At 47.4% G+C, this 24,430-nt stretch overlaps 1 protein-coding gene across 1 annotated transcript in view; it reads left to right on the forward strand.

The window, feature by feature from the left end:
* The window catches only part of NOX5 (NADPH oxidase 5), a 63,950-nt gene that overhangs the window by 35,258 nt on the left and 4,262 nt on the right, over positions 1–24,430 (forward strand). Inside the window, 13 exon segments of the mRNA XM_070377348.1 lie at positions 485–719; positions 2,043–2,196; positions 2,372–2,451; positions 2,453–2,551; positions 3,727–3,909; positions 5,517–5,649; positions 9,181–9,323; positions 11,746–11,943; positions 13,803–13,847; positions 14,262–14,386; positions 14,675–14,759; positions 15,557–15,656; positions 23,829–23,995. Coding sequence (XP_070233449.1) covers positions 485–719; positions 2,043–2,196; positions 2,372–2,451; positions 2,453–2,551; positions 3,727–3,909; positions 5,517–5,649; positions 9,181–9,323; positions 11,746–11,943; positions 13,803–13,847; positions 14,262–14,386; positions 14,675–14,759; positions 15,557–15,656; positions 23,829–23,995 — 1,747 coding nt within the window.

The raw sequence follows: 24,430 nt of genomic DNA on the forward strand, positions 1-24,430 counted from the left end.
TCTGCTGGGGCTGCATTCTGGGCTGAGACAGGTAATTTATACCAATAAACAAGTATATAAACTAGACAAGTACAAATTGATAGGCACTGTGGAGAAAGTAACATAAAAAGGGTGGAACAACAGGCCTAAGTTCATCTGACTCCAAGTTCTGAATAGTGCCACTTTGTACTTCATTCTTTTTGTGTATTAACGTCAAAAATTTCTCAGATTCTTCCATCCATTATGATTGTCTCCCCACTCGAGGTAGTAAAAAAAAAAAAGCCGTGGATGTGGAATCAGACAGACAGGAGATTGATCCCAGTTCTACCTCGCTGTGTGACTGTAAGCAAGTCACTTGACCTCCCTTTCCTGATGTAAAAGGAAGCCGGCCTGTTTGCCCCGAGGCTCCCGAGAGTTAGTGGCTGCAGAGGGAGTGCGTCTCCAGGCTCCCACTCCGGTGGTCCCCGCCGCACCGCGTCCCTCTGAGTGGAGTCCTCTCTTACAGTGCTGCTCACTGGCTAACGCCTCCAGCTCCCCAGCGACACCGGCGCCAACCTCGCCTGCTGACCTCTGCCTACTGGCACAACCACCGCAGCCATGCGCTCTGCCTGGCCGTCTTCGTGGGCCTCCACGTGCTGCTGTTTGCCCTGGCAGCTAGTGCCTACCGGGCCTTCGGAGCCAGCGTCATGGTGGCCAAGGGCTGCGGCCAGTGCCTCAACTTTGACTGCAGCTTCATCGCGGTAGGGCTCTGTGGGCACAACGCAGGGAAGCAGGCAGGGGGACTGATGTAGGCTCCTCTCAGACTAAATGGCCCACGCATGGACACCTGCATTGGCAGCGCAGGATGGCACCTTAGAAATCCACTGGGCCAACACTCAGTGGTGGGAGGGGCAGTGAGTCGTCTGTTGTCACACAGCAGGTAAATAATACAGCTGGCGTTTTTGTGTGCTTGCTATGTACCAGTCACAGTGCTAAGCACTCTCCATAGGGTTATTGACCCTCATGATAACCCTATGGTGGACCCAGAGGAGGTCAGGCTAGCTCCTGTGCAGGGCTCCAGCCAGAAAGAGAATACTTCAAGAGGCCTTGAATGCCAGAACGTGATCCTTTGGACCAGAGCCTGAGGTCTCGAAGTGTATTTGATAACACACTTCTAAAACTGGAATTAAATAAAACCCAACAAAAATAAACAAAAAACAAAAACCTCTCCCAATTACCCAATATATGCTCACTTATAATGGTATGCATGCCCTGTTATTGTTAGCCAATAGGTTTAGGCACAATATAACTATAAGGCAAGGTTCATCTTTAATGATCAGAGTTGTACATCTCTAGTTCAAATACTCCTTTTGACACTATCATCTGCTTACTAGGGTGGGTTTTATTTTTAACCTCATAACTAGCTACAAAGAATTCACACCAGGAGTGGGAGATACATGACTCATTTTTGTGGTCACTTACTCTTGCCTTATTAACACTATTTTCAATCTGCATTTTCTCTGTAGGGAATCTTTTTAAGCTACTTGTCCTTTCTGAGGGGTAGTTAGCTTCCTTAAGTTAAAAGCAGTTAATGTAACCCGCAAATTCACACAATAGGACAGGCATAAATTAAAGCAAATAAGTAAGGGAGAGGGTCCTCGCCATAAGCCCCTTAAAAAGTGCGGTCTCCCCTCAGGACATCTCAAAACTACATGGGACATGGTGCCTGTCTGACCTACGACTAAATGAGGACTCCATGTCTACACAGAGCCTAAATATTAGTAAAAGCTTATGTGCTTCCCACGTGTTGAGATAAAAGGAATATGAACATTCTATAAGATTTTCTTCTTCCCTGCCCAGTTCTGGAGGTCCTACTTTGGGACCCCAGCTATGAATCTAGGGCAGCAATGGAACACTTGAGGGCGGGGGAGGTGGTAATGTCCCCTAGCCCCGCCCACCCGCCAGCCCCGCCCATCAGTAAGCACAGCCATCTCAGGGGGAGGCAGGGAGACACCTGCTGCCAAGGGGAAGGCCTCAGGTTAGAGAGCGAGCCAGATGGGCTCTCTGCCTCTTTGCTCGGCCAGGTGCTGATGCTCAGGCGCTGCCTCACGTGGCTGCGGGCCACGTGGCTGGCCCAGGTCCTGCCGCTGGACCACAACATCCAGTTCCACCAGCTTATGGGCTACGTGGTGGTTGGGCTCTCCCTCGTGCACACCGTGGCCCACGTGGTGAACTTCGGTGAGTAGCCTGGGGATGGGGTGGGGTAGGGATCTGGGCTTTCCACAAACCACTAATTTATGCCCCCCATGTGTCCCAATGGGCAGAGAAGGGTGTCCTGGATAAGCTGGAAGGGGAGGTGGGAACCCCAGCAGGAAGGTGCAGTGGGCCGAGCTTGTCTTGTGCTCGTCTCCAGCGCTCCAGGCTCAGTCTGAGACCAGCCCCTTCCAGTTTTGGGAACTCCTGCTCACCACGAGGCCTGGCATCGGCTGGGTTCCACGGCTCGGCCTCCCCAACTGGCGTGGCTCTGCTCCTGCTGCTGCTTCTCATGTTCGCCTGCTCCAGCTCCTGTGTCCGCAGGAGTGGCCACTTTGAGGTGCCCCAGCCTTTCCCCTTTGCCTGGCCTATCTTGGGCTCCCACCTTCATTTCTTCTTTTTTAAAAAAAAAATAATTTTTATTGGAGTATAGTTGGTTTGTATTTTTCAGCAAAGTGAGTCACCCACTTTCATTTCATGCTGTGCCCCCTCCAACTTACTCCAGAGCCCAGGAAGTTCCAGGTGGTTTGCATACTATGGACATGTGACTTGGGTTCTGCCACTGAACTGTGATGTATGTCTGGCAAGTGAAAATGTTCTGCTCTAGAAGATTCTACCTTTTTTTGCTGGCTTATCCTCTTGCTCTAAATTGGATTATAGGCTCAAGATGGCACAGAGAGGGCAAGAAACAAGCTCTTGAGAGTTCTAATCCCCACCCCACTCCTTATTGGTCATTCCACTGCCCTCATCTGTAAAGCGGAGCTGTGATTCTCTACCTTTGGAGTTATTTTAGAAATTAAATGGGATAATACAGGTGAAGTCAATAACTATACACACCTGGCATGTGGGCGCTCCACAGGTGTTAGGTCTAGCCTGGCTTCCCTCTCTCTAGCCTCCTGGAGATATAAAAGGTCCCAAAGGATCTAGTTTGGAGATTGTGTCCCCTGGACTGATTTGGTCATAGCAGAAATAGACATATATATATGTATACACACAATCAGCTACTCTGAGCCAGCAATGATCCATTGAAGTCATAATTGGCATCCTCATTTGACCCACGAGGAATCTGACTCACAGAAGTAACTTACCAGGCCGAGGCCACACAGCTAGTAGCAGAGCAGGTATTAAAACTTAGGGCTTTGCTCTTTCTTCTCTACTGCCAGAACATCATTGCTCTCTTTCCTTCCTTCCCCCCGAGAAAGGGTCAGTGGGTCGGGACACTGGTGCTGATGAGCCCATCAGAGGGGGCAGTCCACCCTGCCCAGAACACACCCAGGCAGATGTTCCAGGTGTTTGTCACTGGCACCCAGAATCTTCACTTACAGACTCTCTGAGCCAGGCCCTCAGAACAAAGAGGCAACAAAGCTTCCCACCCCCAGTCTCCTACCCAAGCCTGTTCCCAGGAGAGGGTGTGTATGGCCGAGGCTCTGGGCACAGTCCTGGCTTTGAGGGTGACCGTGAACCTTGGCTCTGTCCCACCCCAATGCCTTGACCCCTTTACTCCCCTCCCCACAGGTGTTCTACTGGACTCACCTGTCCTACCTCCCCATGTGGCTCCTGCTCATCCTGCATGGGCCCAACTTCTGGAAGTGGCTGCTGGTCCCTGGCACGTTGTTCTTCCTGGAGAAAACCATCAGCCTGGCAGCATCCCGCATGGTGGCCCTGCACATCGTGGAAGTCAATCTCCTCCCTTCCAAGGTGCAAAGGGGGCCCAAGGAGCCAAGAGGTGTCCCAGGTGGTGGGGTGCAGCAGCTGGGTGCTCTGTTAGACCTCCACCCCCAGGAATAGGGAGCACAGTGGAGGAGACAAGCAAGTGCAAGACTTGGTCCTGCCCTGCAAGAGTGACACTTCTGGAAGGGGAATGTTGGGTAGGCAGGGCACTACTAAAGGCCAGGTGTGCGTAGAACGCCTTCAGTAAGTATAGATTACATGTCTGCAAGGGGCAGGCCCCACGCTTGGTGACAGAGGTGCAGAGAAAGCGGAGGCAGTCTTCTACTCTCCATAGACACACAGGATAGTAGGAGAGTCAGCCCTTTCATCAGTGCAGGGCTGTGTTGGCAAGAGAAGAAAATCTCAGGGGGCGTTAAACTCTTTGAGAGATCAGAGAAGCTTCAGAATGCGAGGGGAGCCGTCATATCGGGGTTTTGAGAGATGAATAGAAGTTTGTTGGATAGACAAGACCGGGAAGGGTATTGCTGGGAGAAGGAACAGCGTGGCAAAGGCAGAGAGTAATGCAAGGGCATACTGTACTGAAGGGACTACAAGTAATTTGGAGCCAAGGTGCAGGGAGAAGCTGGAGGGGTGGGCAGGGCCTAATGGTGAGTGGCCTCGCTCTGCAGACCGCAGGAACCCCTGAGCAGGGTGGGGAAAGGATGGTGGTATTGAGCTGGTGTATACTCCAGCTGGATTTCTTCAGTTGGTCTGTGGAAGATGGCTTAGAGAGGACCACTGGGGAGGCTGTTGCACATATGCAGAGGAGAGCTCATGAGAGCCTTGACCCTGACCAGGGTGGGGCGGGGGCATATCACAGAAAGACTCGAGAGGTAGCTGGCTGCATTTGGGGTGGGGGTGTCGGGGGAGGAGTCTAGGCTGTCTCGCAGGTGTCTGAGCAATTGGGGCCATTTTTGGAGAAAGGGCAGGCAGTTCTGGAGGGCTTGACTCTGGACAACTTGAAAGTGAGGACACGGAAGCTGGATAAGAAACAGGTTTGTGTCTAGGCCCTGGCATCAGACAGAGTGGTTAGATTCAGATCCCATGGTTTCTTAGCTGGTGCTCTTGAGCAAGTCATTTAACCACTCTAACTCAGCCTCTCCTCCGTAGAGTGGAGAAAGATGGACATTCGTCTCAGGGAGTTGTCGTAAGGACTAGAGGCAGCACTTAAAGAGCTCCACACAGCTCTGGCACCTGTAAGTGCTCAGTAAACCGAAGTTACTCTCCAGGAGACTGTTGTATCCTGGGGAAATGCCTGCTCCTGGTTGGAATGCCAGCCAAATGCCACAGCAGTTCCAGAAAAGGGGCTGGAGCAGTCAGGGGGCTTCACAGAGGAGGAGGGCCACTCTGGAAGCAGTATTTACACCAGAAGAAGTGGGATCACACCATGAGCCCCGCTTCAGACACAGCCTGCCTCCCCTTCTCCTATTGCCACCTACCACCCATGTGCTGTATGTAGGGTGAGCCGCCACTCAGGGACACAAAAGGTCAGGCTGGCCTGGGTGATGGTGGAAGAAGATGGCCCAGACTATGGTCCTGGGGTCCCTGGCAGCTCTGGGTCTGCACAGATGACCCTGGTCTCTTTCTCTCCCCAGGTCACTCATCTCCTCATCAAGAGGCCCCCTCTTTTCCACTACAGACCTGGTGACTACTTGTATCTGAACATCCCCAGCATTGCACGCTACGAGTGGCACCCCTTCACCATCAGCAGTGCTCCTGAGCAGAAAGGTAGGTCTGCACCAACTCCACCAGTCCCTCAGGGGGTATTACTGCATCCTTGCCATGTGCCAAGCAAGGCTGTGAACCAGGAACACAGAGGCAAACAAGACCCGAGACACAAATTGGCCTCCCGGATCTCCCTCTGGTACACAGGGGCAGATGTGCAGATGCTGACTAAATGGGGTGATCGGGGCTATACTGGCTTCTGTGAGGGTCACCGGGGAGGGCCTGATCTGGTGGGGGACATGGGCAGGGTGGCACTTCAGCTGAACCTTGAAGGGTTTGCAGGAGTTTACTAGGTAGGGAAGGGCATCGGGGTGGAGGCAGAAGGGGAAGCATGAAACCTGCAAACATGGAAGGGTCTGATGTAGTTTGGGTTGAGGGTCAGGTGGAGTAGGGAGGAAGGAAGCAGAGGTGAGGGGAAGGAAGACAAGGTCAGAGAAAGGACCAAAGTGGCTGGCAAAATTGATAAGAGCTAGTGTGGGGTCTGGAAGGTCTTCGAATGCAGAGTGAAAAGTGGAATGGTACAGGCAGTTGGGAGCCTGCAAGGGTCTTAAGCAAAGGAGTAGTGGCTCAGATGAAGGGGCACCAGGGCATTTCCAGAGGGCTGTGACAGGCAGCGAGGCTTCCCCACTCCATGTGGGCATGAGACCTGGGGAGCCCCAAGGCAACAGAATCCGTCCCATCCTTCTCCCCCACCCCTGACCACTTCCATCCTCTGGGTGCCCAGCACCCACAGAACTACTCAGCCGACCCTCTTCACCCAGCTGTCCTCTGCCCCCTGCCCATGCATGTGCCTGCGTGCCCGCCTTCTGGTCCTGGGCTGTTGCTGGGGCCCCAACCTGGACCTCTGACCTCCAGGCCAGGCCAGGGATTGGCCTTCCCATCTCAAGTGCTGCTTTTTTTTTTTTTAATATTTATTTTTATTTGTCTGTTTGGTTGTACGGGGTCATAGTTGTGGGATGGGAAGTCTTAGTTGTGGCACATGCGATCTAGCTCCCTGACCAGGGACTGAACCCGGGCCCCTGCATTGGGAGCACGGAATGCACTGGACCACCGGGGAAGTCCCTCAAGAAGTGCTTCTGATGGAGGAGGTCTTCTATGGCCTATTGAAGCCAGACCCTTGCTTGGCTTCATGAGAGGTAAAGGTTTCTGGTTGCTGGGGTTCTCTGACCCTCCTCCATGAAAAGCTGTAGCTCCATTCAGGATGCCTCCCACCCCAGCCCAGGCCCCACCCCTGGCCCGGTTCCCACAGCTCAGGGCACAGACCCAAGGCCAGGGTTCCCCACAAGAAGCTGTACAACACCTGCCCTGGAATCACATGAGTGGTGGCCTGGATGTACAATGGGTTGGGGGTGAGAGTTAGAGGGGGTGGATTATTTTCTTCCTATTGTTATTTCCTTTTTTTTTTTGCTGTTTCATAAAGAACAGATATGCTCCCGGAAAATTCAGACAGTATAGAAATATGTGCCAAAGAAAATTAAAATCCCTCAAATAATTCTACCCAAGGAAAACTATTGTCAATCATTTGGTGAATAGCTTTCCAGATCTTGAGGTATCTCCATGAATAATCAGATATAGAGATAATTCTACATATAAGGGATTATGGTTTTACATATAAGGGATTACACTGTTTTGCTGTCCACTTTTTCTCCATGAATAATAAGTCAGGAAGATCTTTGCATGTCAGTTCTTTTAAAAGAAGAACTTTTCCTTTTCATGGCTGCATGCTATTCCAGTGTATTAATAGTAATAGGATTATAATATAGATGTGTAATTTATTTGACCAGTTTTTTAAAGTATTTATTTATTTATGTGGCTGCTCTGGGTCTTAGCTGTGGCATGTGGGATCTAGTTCCCTGACCAGGGGTCAAATCTTGGCCCCCTGCGTTGGGAGTCTTAGCCACTGGACCTCTCTTGGGAAGTCCCTATTTGACCAATTCTTGAAGGGTTTCTTTAGGGTCTCTGCTTGGAATCTCTTAGTCCTGAGTCCCCTGCAGTAAATGAGTCTGCATGGGGGCTGGTAAATCCTCTGATTTTGTAGAGCTGGTTTCCAAGATCAGGAGTGGGACTTAAGCTGGCAACTCTGTCTGACTGAATTCAACTGACATTTAAGAGGCCTCCCCCATATGAGTCACTGTGTGAGGCAGTTCAGGGTGCATCTGTGCAGACAGGGCACAGCACAGCCCTTCTGCTGCTTTGCACCTTGAAGAGGGAGGAAGCGCCAGGGAGGCTCCTGGGAGCAGTGGTCCCAGGACCTGACTTTTTCAGTCCCCTCCTCACAAAGCTGTGAGAGCGTGAAAGTGAAAGCCCCTCAGTCATGTCTGACTCTCTGAGACCCCATGGACTATACAGTCCATGAAATTCTCCAGGCCAGAATACTGGAGTGGGTAGCCTTTCCCTTCTCCAGGAGATCTTCCCAATCCAGGGATAGAACCCAGGTCTCCAGCATTGCAGGCGGATTCTTTACCAGCTGAGCCACAAGAGAAGCCCTATGAGAGCATGCCTCACCTCATTCAGGAATGCAGATGGGCAAAAAAAAAAAAAATGGGACACCTTTGTTTTTACCAGCCTCTGACTGAGCTTTAGCATTTTCTTCTGTTAAATGCAGGTTACAAATCACAGTAGCATTACCAACCCCTGTGACTTTTTTGAAATGAAAACCATGGATTCTTCATATCGTGTTATGGTTGTTGTCCATACTTTGACATGTCATTCATGCTCATTGCTAATTCACATCTCCAGTGACCACGCAATTCCTGCTGCATCTCGTTATTTCATGTGTTAACAAAAAAGCACATGTATTTTAAAATCAAAAATTTTTTTAAAATTTATTTTGGTAACTGTCTCATTATAAATGGTTTCATTCATAATTTCTACATATATTATTCAAAGTATTTAAAAACCTTATTCCAAGAAGGAGTTTATCCTTGCCTTCACAGGACTGCCAGAAGAGTTCATGATTTTAAATAAAAGAAAAAGGATGAGAACTCCAGACCAGGAAGTCTCTTAAGGGGCCTCCTTGCTCTAATGTGTCTTCTTTCTGGTACCCCTCAACACCCTTCTACCAGTCATCCACTTAATAGGGAACCTAAGCAAACACCCCCTGTATCCCAGACACTGAGGGCAGTGAAAGCTATTGGCCCCACTATTGACTGAGCACCTAATGTGTGCAGAACCATTGACAGGCATCTCATAGAATGTGGGAGAGAGATGGTCCCCAACCTTGGTGAGACCCTGGCTTGATGGAGGAGGCAAGGCCCCCACTTCTGGAGCCCCCAGTGTGCTCAGGGCCACTCTGACCCCTGCCTTGGCAGAGGAAACTGAACCCTTAGGTAGACTTAACTGAGAAAGACTGCAAGGTCTGCACCAGAGAGGCCAGCTCTCCCAGTCTCATGGCTGTGGCTGCTAGTTTGGACCTTAGGAAGGGTGTTCAGAGGAGAGCATAAGGGGTTGATGCCCAGTCCCTCCAGTGAGACAGGCCTGTCCCTGCTGGAGACCAGCACTGACCCCTTTCCTCCTGCCCTGTCTCTTGCTCAGACACCATCTGGCTACACATCCGGTCCCAGGGCCAGTGGACCAACAGGTTGTTTGAGTCATTCAAGAAACCAGAGCCAGTGTTCTGTGGTTCCAAGAGGCTCTCGAGGAGGTTGGAGATGAAGAGGAGTCAGAGGAAGCCCCAGGTAAGTAACTGAAGGGGAGAAAGGGTCCACCATGTGACAAACCCATGGGGACCGGTTGCCTTCTTAGCTGGCAACTCCTGAGCACTTGTGAACACTGGCTGGGACTGCACAGAAGGTAGGTCAATTCAGAATGTGTGGTCCAAGAGCCTCCTTGAAGCCAGACCACACCTGATCCTTCCTGGTCCAGTGTGCTCCATTAGAAGGCAGGGGACAAGGCAAAGAGGGGGAAATTGAGATGAGAAAAATCCATCTCTACTTCTCTGCTCTAATACTTTCTAACTGTATGGACTTGGGCACACCTTTTAGCCTTACTAGCCTCAAGTTGTTCACCTATGAAATAGAGGTGGTTCCTGTCGTTCGCTCTCCTTTCTAACATGATTGTTTTAAGGACCCGTGGAATGTATGCATGTAAAGTATTGCATGAACTGGGCAGCATGGTCCAGGTGGACCATTCATTATCCCCATCAGCACTACCACCACCACCATCATCATCACCACCGTGAGTTTAACTATGTTTTGAGCCCTGATGAAACCCATACAATTGACAAGCTGCCATTGAATACAGGCTCTGGGAGGTTTGGGAGGAATGCAGAGAGATCAGAGCAGCACTTGAAGAAGCAGGAATCGATGTAGAAGGCTGAGGGTGCCTAAATGCTAGTAGGCTGTGCCACCAGGCCTGGAATCAGGTTAATATGTGGAAACCCTGCTGAAGGTCAAAGGGAGAGATTCCCCCAGGCCTGACCCAGCCCTGCCTTGCTCTTGTGGAATATAAAGTCCAGAGAAGAAAACCACGTGGAATCCTGCCTGGCTAGACCAGAGGGCCCTTCTAGAACAGTGCCAAGAGCAGAACTTTGGGAAATGGAGAAGTAGGTAGAAACAGACAGGGTGTTCTTTCCTGTTAATCAGGGGAAATCTCCTGAAGGAGGAAGCTGATTTTCAAAATCAGGTGAGTCCTGAAACACTGAGAATTGGTGGGTAGATATACTAAAAGCTGTGTTTCCTTGGGGTCTTAGGTACCACTGCCAAAGAGTAAATTGGCACAGACTCTCTGGTGGACAGTCTGGCTGTATGTGTCTGCATTTTAAATATCTATCCACAGTGGCTTAAAAGTGAAAGTGTTGGTCGCTCAATTGGGTCTGACTCTTTGTGACCCCATGGACTGTAGCCCACCAGGCTCCTCTGTCCTTGGAATTCTCCAGGCAAGAATACTAGAGTGGGTAGACATTCACTTCACCAGGGGATCTTCCCCACCCGGGGATGGAACCTGGGTCTCCCGCATTGCAGGCAGATTCTTCACCATCTGAGCTACCAGGGAAGCCTTCCTACCCAATGGCTTAGCAATACCATTTTTAGGAGTTTAATCCTAAAAAGCTATTTGGCCATGTATGCAAGCTCCTTAACCACTTCATTCCTTCAATTCACTTAGCAAATATTTAGGGCTTTCCTGGTAGCTCAACTGGTGAAGAATCCACCTACAATGCAGGAGACCTCAGTTTGATCCCTGGATTGGGATGTTCTCCTGGAGAAGGGAAAGGCTACCCACTCCAGTATTTTGGCCTGGAGAATTCCATGGACTCCATGGAGTTGCAGAGTCAGACATGACTGAGCAACTTTCACTTTCACTTATTGAGCACAGGGTCTACTGTTTTCCAAGTACTATTCTAAATGCTTGAGATTCATCAATAAGCAAAATACCCATTGTCACTGCTTCCAGTCCAGAGTGGATGGTGGACAGTACATACACAATAGACACATAATGTGTCACGTGGTGATAAGGGCCGTGAAGAAAATAAGTCAGAGTAAAGGGAAGGAGCTGTTTTATACACCATGGTTGTTAGCAGTGATGAGAAAATGAGTATAATCAAAATGCCCAACAATAGGGAAGCAGTTTAAAAAATTACCAATCACCCTTCTAATGGAAAAGTAAGCTGCCTAAAAAGATTATGTAAATGTGTGTGCATTAGCACACAAAGCTAGCCAAGGTGCCGTAGTGGAAAAGCCGAGTTACAAAGCAGCATGTTCTGTTTATGTGAAAGTGCGTGTGTAAGTCTGGAAGGACAGAGAAAATGGTTAGAGAAGTTGTTTTCTGATTCAGGGTGCTTTGTTACTTTATCCTTTAAAATTCTGTAGTTTCTGAATTAAAAAAAAATTGTATTGATTTATGATTTAAATAGACTTCCTTGTAGCTCAAATGGTAAAGAATCTGCCTGCCATGCAGGAGACCAGGGTTTGATTCCTGAGTTGGGAAGTTCCTCTGGAGAAGGGAATGGCAATCCACTCCAGTATTCTTGCCTGGAGAAATCCATGGACAGAGAAGCCCGGTGGGCTACAGTCCGTGGGGTCGCAAAGAGTCGGACACGACTGAGCGACTAACACACACGTGATTTAAATAATAAAGCAATATTCGTTTTTTGAAACCAAGCAGGGCTTGCAGCCCCAGCCCATCGATTTCGGAGCCTCAGCACAGGGTGCAGTAGCCTCCAACAAGGAGGTGATTGTGGAGCTGATATCCTACAGGCCGGAGGGAGCTCCGTGGCAGGGACACGAAGGCCTGGTGAACACGGGGACAAAGGATCGGACTCGGGCACAGAGGGAAGCTGCAGCCGAGGACCCGGCCCTGGTAAGGCTGAAGAAGCTGGGGCTGGAGGTTGCAGAGCCAAAGATTTTTCTCCCAGGAATGGTGGGTGGGTCCTTGGAACTTGGAATAGAGGGCCGCAGTCAGGAAGGACCCCACGCCACGTGGCGTTTCTGCAGCCTCTCACCTGTATGGCGGGCATCTGTGTCACTTTTACCATATTTACTTCCCATAGGCAGTATTTCCCGCTGAATATTTCTCCTTACATCCCAACATTACTTTCAGCTTAACTGTATTTTAAAAGGACTCTTTAGATTAGCATGTTTAATGGCAAATAAGTATCATGTGCCATAAAAAAGATAAGTCTAAAAGCAAAAACAATGGTATTAAATTCTTGCCAGATGTTTCTGCCTGTTAAATGAGGCTTTGAGCCTGAAGCTGCTCTCTTCGGCTTGTTCCTTCTCTGTCTCTGTCATGCTCTCCATTTCTTTCTTTCTCACTTTGTTTAAAGGAAAAAAAAAGAAGAGGGAATAGTAAGTGTTAGAAGTTAAGGGGATATAATAACCATGATGTAAGGCTTTCTCCTTGCAATAAGAAGGATTTTTTTTAAACTGTTAGAGGAGTAGCCCTCTTACAGTGCGCCTCCTAAAATAACCATCACAAGTAGCTCAAGGCCAGCACTGTGGAGGACACAAAATTCAGTTGCCCCCGGACAAAGGAGCGACGTGGTGTGACGTGGTGAGCGCAGGACGGGCAGACAGACCCAGGCTCCAGCCCAGCTCTGTGGGGACTTGAGCGAGTCATTGTCACACTCCCAGATTCAGCTTCTCTTCTATGAAAGGAGGGATTTGCCTGGATGGTTGTGAAGGTCACTCCTAACCAGAGAGAAGCTATCACAGGCCTCTGAAGCCCTTTTGCGGGTCTGTTTCCTTCATCTGCAGGAAGGAAGCACATGAACCTCAAGGACTCTGGTCTGCCTGTGCTCAGGGCTGGAGGAGTCAGGCAGAGTAGACAGAGGAGGCTGCTCCCTGCCCTCAGGTGGCTCCCCATCAGTGAGCCCAGAGCAGGGTCCCCGGGGCAGGGGTGAGCTGTGAGCCAGGCCAGCACCTGGTTTTTCTGCCCAGAGTCGCTGGGCAAAGACTCTAGGAAGGTGGCCCCTCTAAGCAAGGTGCACACTGAGAGATGCGCAGGAATGTGCCAGCTAGAAGAAAGGACAGTGTGGTGTGCGCTAGGCACAGGGAAAGCATGTTCAAGGCCAGGGTTGTGTCGAGAAACATGAAAGCAAGCGGTTGTAGCTGAGCCCACGAGGCAGGCTGGGCTGAGTGTTCTCCTGTCACACCTGAAGCTGACCTGTTTTGGACCACAAGAGCGATTGTTAAATTATCAGGAATTTTGAGAGCCTGTTTTTTTTTTTATTGCTGTTATTATTTATTTTTTATTGTTGGGTCTTCATTGCTTTGCTTGGGCTTTCTCTACCTGCGCCGCCAGGACTTCTCGTTGCAGTGGCATCTGTTGTTTGTGGAGCACGGGCTAGGGGCTCAGTAGTTCCAGCGTGCTAGCTCAGTAATTGGGGCTCAAGGGCTCTAGAGCATGAGGTGGGTGAGGGGAGCCAGTTATTAGAACCAGTCATTGGTGGGAGCCATGATGGCAGTGTTTACATCAGAAATCTCGACACTAACAATCGGACTTTGTTTCTGGTGGTCCTTTCTTCTTCTGAGGAGTCAGTTTACCAGCACATCACTGATGTTTTCCCTCAAAAGTGCCCCATGCTCCTTGGAATGGTTTGGGTAGAAAAGGCAATCCCCTTTTTGTAAGGTTGCTCAGACTGCAAGACTGTAAACCTCTGAGAAATGCCTGGCCCACCCACTCCCAAAGACCCACTTTCTCTGCTCTATGCTCTGCAGGTCTCTGAGATGTCCTCTGAGAACCACCAGTTCTGTAACATCAAGGTGAGAGGTTCCAGGGGTGGCTGTGTCCAAAACCACTGCCCCAAGCAGAGGAAGCAAAGCCTCTGCCCACGGGGAGGGCTTGCTGGGGCGCTCAGTTCCTAGGCTCTTCAGTCCCCATAGCCTGACTCCCAGGTCCCCAGATAATGGGAATCAGACCCCTGCCCACGCTCACAGGGCACACGGCTGTGCTGGTTGGACCCTGCTCTCACCAGATCTGCATGTGGGAGTTCTAGGGTGCTCCCAGACTCAAGCTCAGAGCGCAGTGTGTGAACAGTGCTCTGAGCAGGAGCCACTTACTCCCGGGTTCCAGCCCAGGAGACAACTGCCTACATATACAGGGGGTCTGACGTGTTGGGGTCCACTTCTCACCCACCCACCCATCTCTCTCTTTCCTCTAACCCCTCCTGTATGCAGTGCTACATCGATGGCCCTTATGGGACCCCCACTCGCAGGATCTTTGCCTCCGAGCATGCTGTGCTCATTGGTGCAGGCATTGGCATCACGCCCTTTGCCTCCATCCTGCAGAGCATCTTATACAGGTGGGTGGGCAGGCTGTGGTCCTACCTGTATCCTGGGGCAGAATCCTGAGAGATGCCCACTCCTCCCTGCTCCCTTCTTTCACCTGTCTCCATCTCCCCTTTCACCTCTTTCCTCTTCTGTTCCTCCTCCTTCTCTTTTCTGGGGTCTCATCCCTCCCCCTTCTCATGGGCTCATCCCTCCCCCTGCCGCCCCACCCTTCGTCCCTGTCCCCTGCACTGTTCTCTGGGGTCCTGAGAAATCTCATACTCACCCCAAACTCAAAATCCCCTCCTCTTACCTGCCCTCAGACACCAGAAGAGAAAGCACATTTGCCCCAATTGCCAGCACTCCTGGATGGAGAGTGGTCAGGACGAGGACATGAAACTCCACAAGGTGAGTGAGCACTGCCTCCCACAGGCAGGACTCCAGAGCGTCTCCCAGACACCAGAGCCAGTTCCTCCCCCCAGCTTGTCTCTCCCTCTGGAGAGACATTCTGGGCCCTGAAGGCAGGCACCTCATTAAAGAACACAGAGCCTGAAAGTCAGGCAGCCGGGATGCAGTCACAGCCATGATGCTCGCTAGCCGTGACCTGATGGTGGTTTTAAAAATGAAAATGTTGCACAGATCGCCAGTCCAGGTTTGATGCATGAGACAGGATGCTCAGGGCTGGTGCACTGGGATGACCCAGAGTGATGGGATGGGGAGGGAGGTGGGAGGAGGGTTCAGGATGAGAAACACATGTAAACCCATGGCTGATTCATATCAATGTATGGCAAAACCCACTACAATATTGTAAAGTTATTAGCCTCCAACTAAAATAAATAAAAAAAAAAAGAAAATTCATTATTCTGTGTAAGCCACTTAAAAGAGTTTCTTTAAAAAAAAAAAAATGTTCTTCTGGCTTAATAAGCTTAAGAGCTCAGAACACTGCTTGCTGTGAGCAATAGACCATTAGAGAAAATCCTGACCTGGCAGTCTAGAACCCAAGTTCTGGTCCCGTGCTGCTCTGTAGCCTCATTCTTTACCTCTGGGAGCCTCAGTTTGCACCCCCATCTCACTCCCCTCCCACTACCCCAGTTAAACGGGAGTGATAGTGTGTGCTGTGCTAACAGCAGGGTGGTCACAGGAGGAGCACAGATAAGACTGAATGAGGTAAACCCCCCACCCTCGATCTGGGCCCTTCTCCCTAGGTGGACTTCATCTGGATTAACCGAGACCAGCAGTCTTTCGAGTGGTTTGTGAGCCTGCTGACCAAACTGGAGATGGACCAGGCCGAGGAGACGCAGGAGGGTAGGAGAGGGGCGGGGCTGGAGGATAATGGGGGGGAGGGGGAGGGTCTCTGAAAGAAAGTGTTCATTCTCTTTCTATCAGAAATGTAGGGGAGAGGGAGCTGCTTTTTTCCCACGATGAAACATAATAATTTGTGAAACTTAAGAGAAGTGGAAAAAAACCCATTCATAATCCCATCTAGCTACCCAGGCATTTTGAAGGATTTCCTTCTGATATTTTTTTCTTATTCACATTTTATAAAAATGTATAGCCTGTTTCCCTGGTAGCTCAACTGATAAAGAATCCGCCTGCTATGCAGGAGACCTGGGTTCATTCCACAGGTTGGGAAGATCCCCTGGAGAAGGGAAAGGCTACCTACTCCAGTATTCTGGCCTGGAGAATTCCATGGGCTGTATGGTCCATAGGGTTACAAAGAGTCGGACACAACTGAGCGACTTTCACTTTCCACCCATTTCTTTTTTTTTTTAAATGACATTTCTTTTTGTTCAAAATGAGCCCTTATTAAAAAGTTAGATTCTCAGGCCTCATTCCAGACCTTCCAAATCAGATTCTCTGGAAGTAGGGCTAGAGAAGTTACATTTTAACACGCTTCTCAGATGATTCCTATTCACACTTCTTTAAGAAATGTTTTGAGGGATAATTTATGTACAGTAAGATTCATCAATTCACGTGTCCAATAAATATAATGGCACTTTGACAAATGTGTCCAGTTGTATAACCTTAGAAGCACGGTGGTCACATGAGGGGGCCTAGGGAGCACCATCAAAACATGGACCATTTCTTTTACCCCCCAAAGCTCCCTTGTCTCACTTTGCATCAACACCCTCTCTCCACTTAACAGCCCTTGGCAACCAGTGATCTGCTTTCAGTCACTATAGTTCTGCCTTTTCTAGAATTTCATAACAATGGAATCATATAATATATATGTATTCTTTTTTAACTTTTTTCACTTAACATAAAACCTTTGAGATTTATCCATGCTGTTGCATCTTTCAGTAAGTAGTTAATACCTTTTTTGTTGCTAAGAAGTGTTCCATTTTCTGGACATACCACAATCTGTTTTTCCATTCAGTTGTTGGTGGATATTAGAGTTATTTCCACTTTTTAGCCATTTTTGACTATGAAAGTCTTTGTGTGGACATATGATTTCCATTTCTCTTGGGTCGATACTTAGAATTGGGATTGCTGGGTAGTACGGAATGTGCTCAGTTTTACTTTATAAGAAACTATCAAATTGTTTTTCCCAAGTGGCTGTACCGTTTTGTATTTCCATCAGTAATGGAGTTCCAGTTGCTCTACAACCTCATCAACCACAGCCTCATTTGTTGTTGGCAGTCTTTTTAATTTTAGCTCATCTAGTAGGTGTATAGGGGTATCTCAATATGCTCATTTTTGTCTGTTTTGTTTTTAATTTTTTTAAATTGGAGGGTTAATTGCTTTCCAATGTTGTGTTGGTTTCTGCTGTACCACAACGTGAATGAGCCATAAATATACATATATCTCCTCCTTCTTGGGTCTCCCTTCCCTGCCCATCCCACCCCTATAGGTTCAAAATACTTAAAAAAATTTTTTTTTATTTATTTTTTATTTTAGTTTCAATATACTCTTAATTTGCATTTCCTTAATTACTAATAATGTTGAAGATATCTTCATGGTCTTGCTGTGTATGCCTTCTTTATAAAGTGTCTGTTCAAATATTTTGTTTGCTTTTTAAATCCAATGTTTTTCTTCTTTTTATTAAGCTCTGGGAGTTATTCATATATTCTGGAAACAGGTCCATAACCAGGTGTACATTTTATAAATATATTGTCCCAGTCTGTGGTTTGTCTTTTCATTTTCTTAAACTGTCTTTTGAAGAACAAAATTTTGAAATTTTAATGATGTCCAATTTATCAGATTTTTTTTCTCATAGAATTCATGCTTTTTATGTCTTATCTAAAATCTTTGCCTTACGTGAGGTCACAAGTATTTTCTTTTACGTTTTCTCCCAGGAGTTTTTATAGTTTTAGCTCTTTATTTAAATTAGTTTTATAATGAATTCAACAAGGTCCAGGATATAAGGTCAACGTGCGAAAGTCAATTCTATTTTTATTTGTCGTCGTTGTTCAGTCGCTCAGTCGTGTTCAGCTCTGTGACCCCATGGACTGCTGCATGCCACGCTTCCCGGTCCTTCACCATCTCCTGGAGTTTGCTCAAACTCATGTCCATTGAGTCCATGATACCATCCAACCATCTCATCCTCTGTCATCCCCTTCTCCTTCCTTCAATCTTTCCCAGCATCAGGATCTTTTCCAACAACAAATAATTAGTATTTGAAAATCTTTAAAATATTAAAAGCATGAAATGCTTAAGGATAAACTTAGCAAAATATGAGCAAGATCTGAACACTAAAAACTATAAAACATTTTGGAGAAATTTTTTTTATATGTATCTCTTGTACTTGGAGTTTATTGAACTTCTCGGCCATATGGACTTAGAGTTTTCATCAAATGTGGATAAATTTCAGCCATTCTTTCTTTGCATATTTTTTTCTGTCTCCCCTGCCCCTTCCTGTCACTTCAATTACACAGGTGTTATACTGATATCTCACAGGCTATTGGGAATCTGGTTGTTGGTTTTTTCCCCTCAACCTATGCCACATTTTAGATAGTTTTTATTGCTATGGTTTCAAGTACATCTTTTCCTCTGCAGTATAGTACAGTACAGTGCAGTGCTCAGTCCTATCTCACGCTTTATGACCCCATGGACTGTAGCCCTCCAGGCTCCTCTGTCCATGGGATTTTCCAGGCAAGGATACTTGAGTGGGTTGCCATTTCCTGCTCCAGGGGGATCTTCCTGACCCAGGGATTGAACTGGATGTCTCTGGCATCTCCTGCATTGGCAGGCAGATTCTTTACCACTGAGCCACCTGAGATCTTTCCAATTCTAGTTAAAGTCCCAGCAGGTTTTTAAAAGTAGGTATCAAGAAGCTGATTCTAAAATTAATATGTAAAAACCCAAAGACCTAGAATAGCTATTAATCCTATCCATTGTGTTTTTCATTTCTGTTGTTGTGTTTTTCTTCCACAAAACTTGTATTTGGGTATCTTTTATGTCTTCTACTTCTCTCCTCATCATGGCTCTTTGTTTGTCTTGATATTCTCAAGCCTGTTTATAATATATGTTGTAATATCTTTGAGTCCATCATCATCTCTGACATTTCTGGATCTGTTTCTAATCACTAATTTTCTCCTGGTTATGAATTGCATTCTGTTTTTTTTTGCATGCTTGATAATTTGTTACTGGATGTCATGCATTGTGAATCACATGTTGTCCTGTTCTGGATTTTGTGTATTTCTTTAAATAGTACTGTACTTTGTTCTGGTGCACAGTTACATTATTTAGGATGATTTGGATCCTTTCAAGCCTTGCTTTTAACTTCTGTTAGGGTGAATCCCGGAGAAGGTGATGGCAACCCACTCCAGTACTCTTGCCTGGAAAATCCCATGGATGGAGGAGCCTGGAAGGCTGCAGTCCATGGGGTTGCGAAGAGTCAGACATAACTGAGCGACTTCACTTTCACTTTTTACTTTCATGCATTGGAGAAGGAAATGGCAACCCACTCCAGTGTTCTTGCCTAGAGAATCCCAGGGACGGCGGAGCCTGATGGGCTGCCGTCTATGGGATTGCACAGAGTCAGACACAACTGAAGCAACTTAGCAGCAGCAGCAGCAGCAGGGTGACTCCAGAGCAGCCTTTACTGTGGGTCTAATTCAGCCCCAGAGCTAAGATGCTACACCTCTGAGGACTCATTCTACTGCCTTGGATATTACAAGCTCTCTGCATCCCTGATGGTGGAATGCAGAATATTCCCAGCTCTGTTTGAGCTCCAGGCACTGTGGCGCCTCCTGTTTCCTGGTAGTTTTCTTTCACGTGTATATAGACTAACACTCTGCCGAAGACTGAGGGGAACTTGATGCAGCTCTCTAGAACGGTGAGTCCCTGTCCTCCCTTCCTCTTTCTCTTCTTCCTTCTCTCTCTCTGTTTGTCTGTGTGCGCCTTTATTCTAGTTTTGTGCCTGGTGGGTTCTAGCTGTCTTGGCCTCTCTGAACTCCAATATCTGTCTCCTCAACTCAGTGAGGCTGACACCAGTCGGTCGTAAGGCATACTTCATTATTTCCTCTCTCAGCAAAGACAGTTCTGCACAACTTGTTGATCAGTGTCTGGAAACCATTGTTTTATATATCTTGCTCATATTTCTGGTTGTTCAAGAAGAGAGAGTGTTATGATTCTTTTTACTCAAATATGGTTTTTAAAAAAATATTTTATTTTATTAGTATTTGACTGCACTGGGTCTTAGATGTGTGTGGGGTCTTTTCTCTAGTTATGGTAGGCAGGCTTTGCTTGTTGTAGAGCCCGGGCTCTAGAGTGCACGGGCTCAGTAAACACGAGTGCGGGCTTAGTCGCCCCACAGAATGTAGGATCTTAGTTCCCTGACCAGGGATCAAAACCACATCCTCTGTACTAGAAGGCAGGTTTTTAACCACTGGACCACCAGGGAACACCCTCCAATATTGATTTTTAATAGATGTAATCTGTAAGTAGAGATGAACATATATATTTATTTGTGGTGTGTGCTCAATATTTTTCCTGATGACGTGGCAATCAAAAATTCAGAAAGTGGTCTAGGATAAAGATTATATAGCTTGGCATGTACAAATTCTTTTGTGGATGGTCCTTTCTTTTATATGTTTGTTAAATTGGAATGTTTACAGTCCTCCTCCAGCCCCCGCAGTCTCCCCTCCCCACCCAGCAAGTGTACATTTTCACTGAGCACTGTATGATAACATGTTTCTCTGGGATACATAATAGTCCTCTTGGGACGTTTTTGTGGAATACTGAGGTTTTGTACTGTACTTAATCTGTTAGTCATTATTTTGTTTTGTTATGCTTTACTTGTGGAAAATCTTATAGAAGAAGGCACAGTTTTAGATATGTTTCTAACCTCAAGAGAATTGGTGAGGTTTTTTTTTTTATACTGTTGAGTTCACTGGAACTAGATATTATTTGGCTGTTTAATTATCACAGGGTTGCCATGAGTAAATTCAAATTCCTATGATAAACATAGTTTATAAACTCAAGTAATCAAACAGAGTATTCTATAAAAACATTGCAACACATGTAGTTTACTATAACAAACATCCAAAGCCTTAAAGCACAAGTCAACAGTCTTTGGAAGATGACAATTAAACCCTAGATGTTGCAGTAAAGCTTCTTGCCCTTTCTTGTAAATAATAATTAAAGCAAATATTTATATAGCCCTGACTTTGTTCCAAATGCCTAAGTATTTTAATTCATAAGAAACTTGCTTTTATGATGATAGCCTCAGGGGAAGTTTAGATTTAATTTAAATTTTCTGGTTGCTGGTATACAAATATTTACTATTTGCTTCTTCCTAATCTATGTAAGCAAAGGGTAACAGTGAACCCACTGCTTTGCATTCGCAAAGTCACTTGAGTCAACAGCTTTGCTACCTCGAATTTCTTCCAAGGTTTCTCATTAATTGCAGCTGAAACACATGGCCTCTGATTTCAACTTTAATTATATACCAAGGCTTGAGTTAAAGAATCTGTGGCTCATAATTTTTAATGTCTATAGCTTAAGCTCCAGTCATTTTGTTTGACTTGAATCTTCTACTCTAACCCAAAATCACTCTAGAACCTTGAGCACCCTGTTTTGCCTCCACTTCCTGATCTGAAAAATATGGATACTAAGTACCTACCTCATAGGATTGTCATGAGGATTGGATGAGAGAGCATCTGTATAGCACCTAGAACAGGATCTGGAACTTAATACCTGCTCAGTAAAGTTAGCGGTAGCAGAAATAGTACTAAGAGTAGTAGTAGCAGTAGTAGTAACTGCTCAATAAATTTAATTTTAGAAGTAATAATAGTAGTAGTAATTGTCCCATAAATTTAATAGTAGTAATAGTATCAGTACTAGTAGTATTTAATGACTTATCTAATGAATAGTACAGTTAATGATTTGCCATAAATTTTCAACCACGCCCCTACTACGGGACATTTTGCTTATTCATAATTCTTTATTATCACAAGTAAAGCTGCAATTAATATGCATGTGCTCATAGATTTTTTTTCCCCTTTCTTTGGATGATTTCCTTAAGGGAGCATCCCAGAAATGGGAGGACTGTCTTGAACACAAGTGTCTTGGAGAGAGTGAAGACCTCCACAGCACCTCCGCCTCCCTCCCACCCTGGTGTCTCCTCATCTCCTTTTTCACCCCCATGAGGCAGGTAGTGACTGCAGGAGAGAGAAGAAGGGCCAGGGTTCTTTCGGGTGGGCATCCCTTATGGTGCATCTCTTTCCCTCCTGTGCCACCAGCACTGCTCAAGCTCAGTGATGTGTGAAATAAAATGTGGTGTCCCTCTTAGGGTCATTTGCATTAAAAAAATTTTTTTTATTGGAGTATAGTTGCTTTACAATATTGTTAGTTTCTACTGTACAGCAAAGTAAGTCAGCTACATGTATACATATTTCCCATCATTTTTGGATTTCTTTCCCATTTAGGTCACCACAGAGCACTGAGTAGAGCTCCCTGAGCTGCACAGTAGGTTCTCATCAGTTATCTATTTTATATGTAGTAGTGGATATATGTCAGAGAGCTTCCCAGGAGGCCCTAGTGGTAAAGAACCTACCTGCCAACGCAGGAGACATAAGAGACACAGTTCAATCTCTGGGTCAGGAAGATTCCCTGGAGAAGGGAATGGTCACCCACTCCAGTATTCTCACCTGAAGAATCCCATGGACAGAGGAACCTCATGGGCTACAGTCCATGGGGGTTGCGCTGAGTCAGATACGACTGAAGCAGCTTATCACAAGTACACATATATATGTCAATCCCAATCTCCCAGTTCATCCCATCCTCCTTCCTCCCTTGTTGTCCATATATTTATAGGGCCATTTGCATTTTAACAGTGGCTGAGATTTCAAGCCAAAGGAAAAGTGGGCTAATAAAACACTAGAGAACAAGCTGGGATGGCCTGAATCCTTGAGGGAAAGGCAGGGGTGTGGGGCGGCGCTCAGCAGTCTTCTCCCCATCCTGGCACACAGGGAAAGTGATTACATTTGTTTGCCACATCTGGGATCACAGAGCAAACTGCTTTAGTAAGGAGATGCCCCCTGGATGCACCAATCCCTAAAGCTGGCGGGATCAACATCTCACAAAGCTGTCCCATTGCAGACATAGAGCTGTGGACACTCACGCCTAATGGGTCTCCCTGATGCCAGGCTCTGCCCTGTCCCTTCAGTCCTCTGAATCCCCTCCCCAAAATGCTCTTTTCATCTAATCATGCCCTGCTCCAGTACCCTCTCCCTGCCCTCCTTCCCTAGCAGGGCATTCCAGATCCTTCACATTCTGGCCTCAGTGTGTGTTCAGTCCTATCCCCTGTCACCCCCACTCAAGGATGCTCTGTTCCAGCCTGACAGTCACATCGTGACCCACAAACACCAGTCTCCTGCCCTTGGCTCCTGCTGCTCCATTCTGAGTGTACCTTCCTTTCACCTCCCCTCTGAGTCTCACCCGTCTGCCAAGACCTCACCCAATCCCCACCAGCCCAGGAAGCAGCTCTGTCTGCTCCAGCCTTCCCTGTATATCAATAGCATTTGCCCTCTGATCTACTCCCTGGTGGTTCAGATGGTAAAGAATCTGCCTGCAATGCAGGAGATGCAGGTTCAATCCCTGGGTTGGGAAGATCCCCTGGAGAAGGGAATGGCAACCCACTCCAGTATGCTTGCCTGGAGAATCCCATGGACAGAGGAGCCTGACAGGCTACAGTCCATAGGGTTGTAAAGAGTTGGACACGACTAAAGTGACTTAGTATGCATGCACACACTCAAATATGAGGTCTAACTCCTGGGGTGGCTGTAAGGCTTACATTGGACAGTGGCTATAAGGTAACTCGTGTATGCCGTGCATAGGGCCTGCCCAGCTCAAGCAGCCCAAGGTGGCTTTCCCTTCTATGGTGTTGGTTGGATGGAGATAATGGGTAAACATGTTAGCTGATGGTGTTTGTATGAGTCCCCCTCCAAGCCCTGGGCAGAGTGGCTGGCATCCTGCCCTGTCCCCATCATAGGTGCTGGCCCCTCAGCCCTGCCCTCTCCTCCCACCACGTAGGCCGTTTTCTGGAGCTGCACATGTACATGACCTCTGCGCTGAGCAAGAACGACATAAAGGCCATTGGTCTGCAGATGGCCCTCGACCTCCTGGCCAAGAAGGAGAAGAAGGACTCCATCACGGGCCTCCAGACACGCACCCAGCCTGGGCGGCCTGATTGGAACAAGGTAAAGGCTGCCTGGAGTCCTGAAGCCTGTGGGGACTAGTGGGGCTGAGAGCCTAAGGCACTGGCTAGGGAGATTTGGGCCAAGCAGCCAGAGTCCAGCTAGGGTCTCAGGGCTGGAATGGGAGGCAGGGTACCTACGTTCTGGCTCCATCACTGCCTCACTTTGTTCCACCACTAGCCTCTGTTTCCCCATCTGATCACAGAGGAAGTTAGTCCATAGGACTTCCAAGGCCCCTCCCAGCCTGCAAACACCCTGCAGACCAGACTCCAAAGGCCCCAGTGGACAGAGTTCTGGGGAGATATCAGGCCTTATCCCAGTCGTTCTATTTTATTCCTCAGATTGGTTTTATTATTATTATTTTTCCTCCCTGAGCACTTACCATTTGGGGTGTAGTGTTTGCCTGAAATGACCAGAAGGTATTGCTTTTCAAACTGC

Source organism: Bos mutus, chromosome 10 (assembly GCF_027580195.1).
Source record: "Bos mutus isolate GX-2022 chromosome 10, NWIPB_WYAK_1.1, whole genome shotgun sequence".
In the NCBI taxonomy this organism is placed as follows: domain Eukaryota; kingdom Metazoa; phylum Chordata; class Mammalia; order Artiodactyla; family Bovidae; genus Bos; species Bos mutus.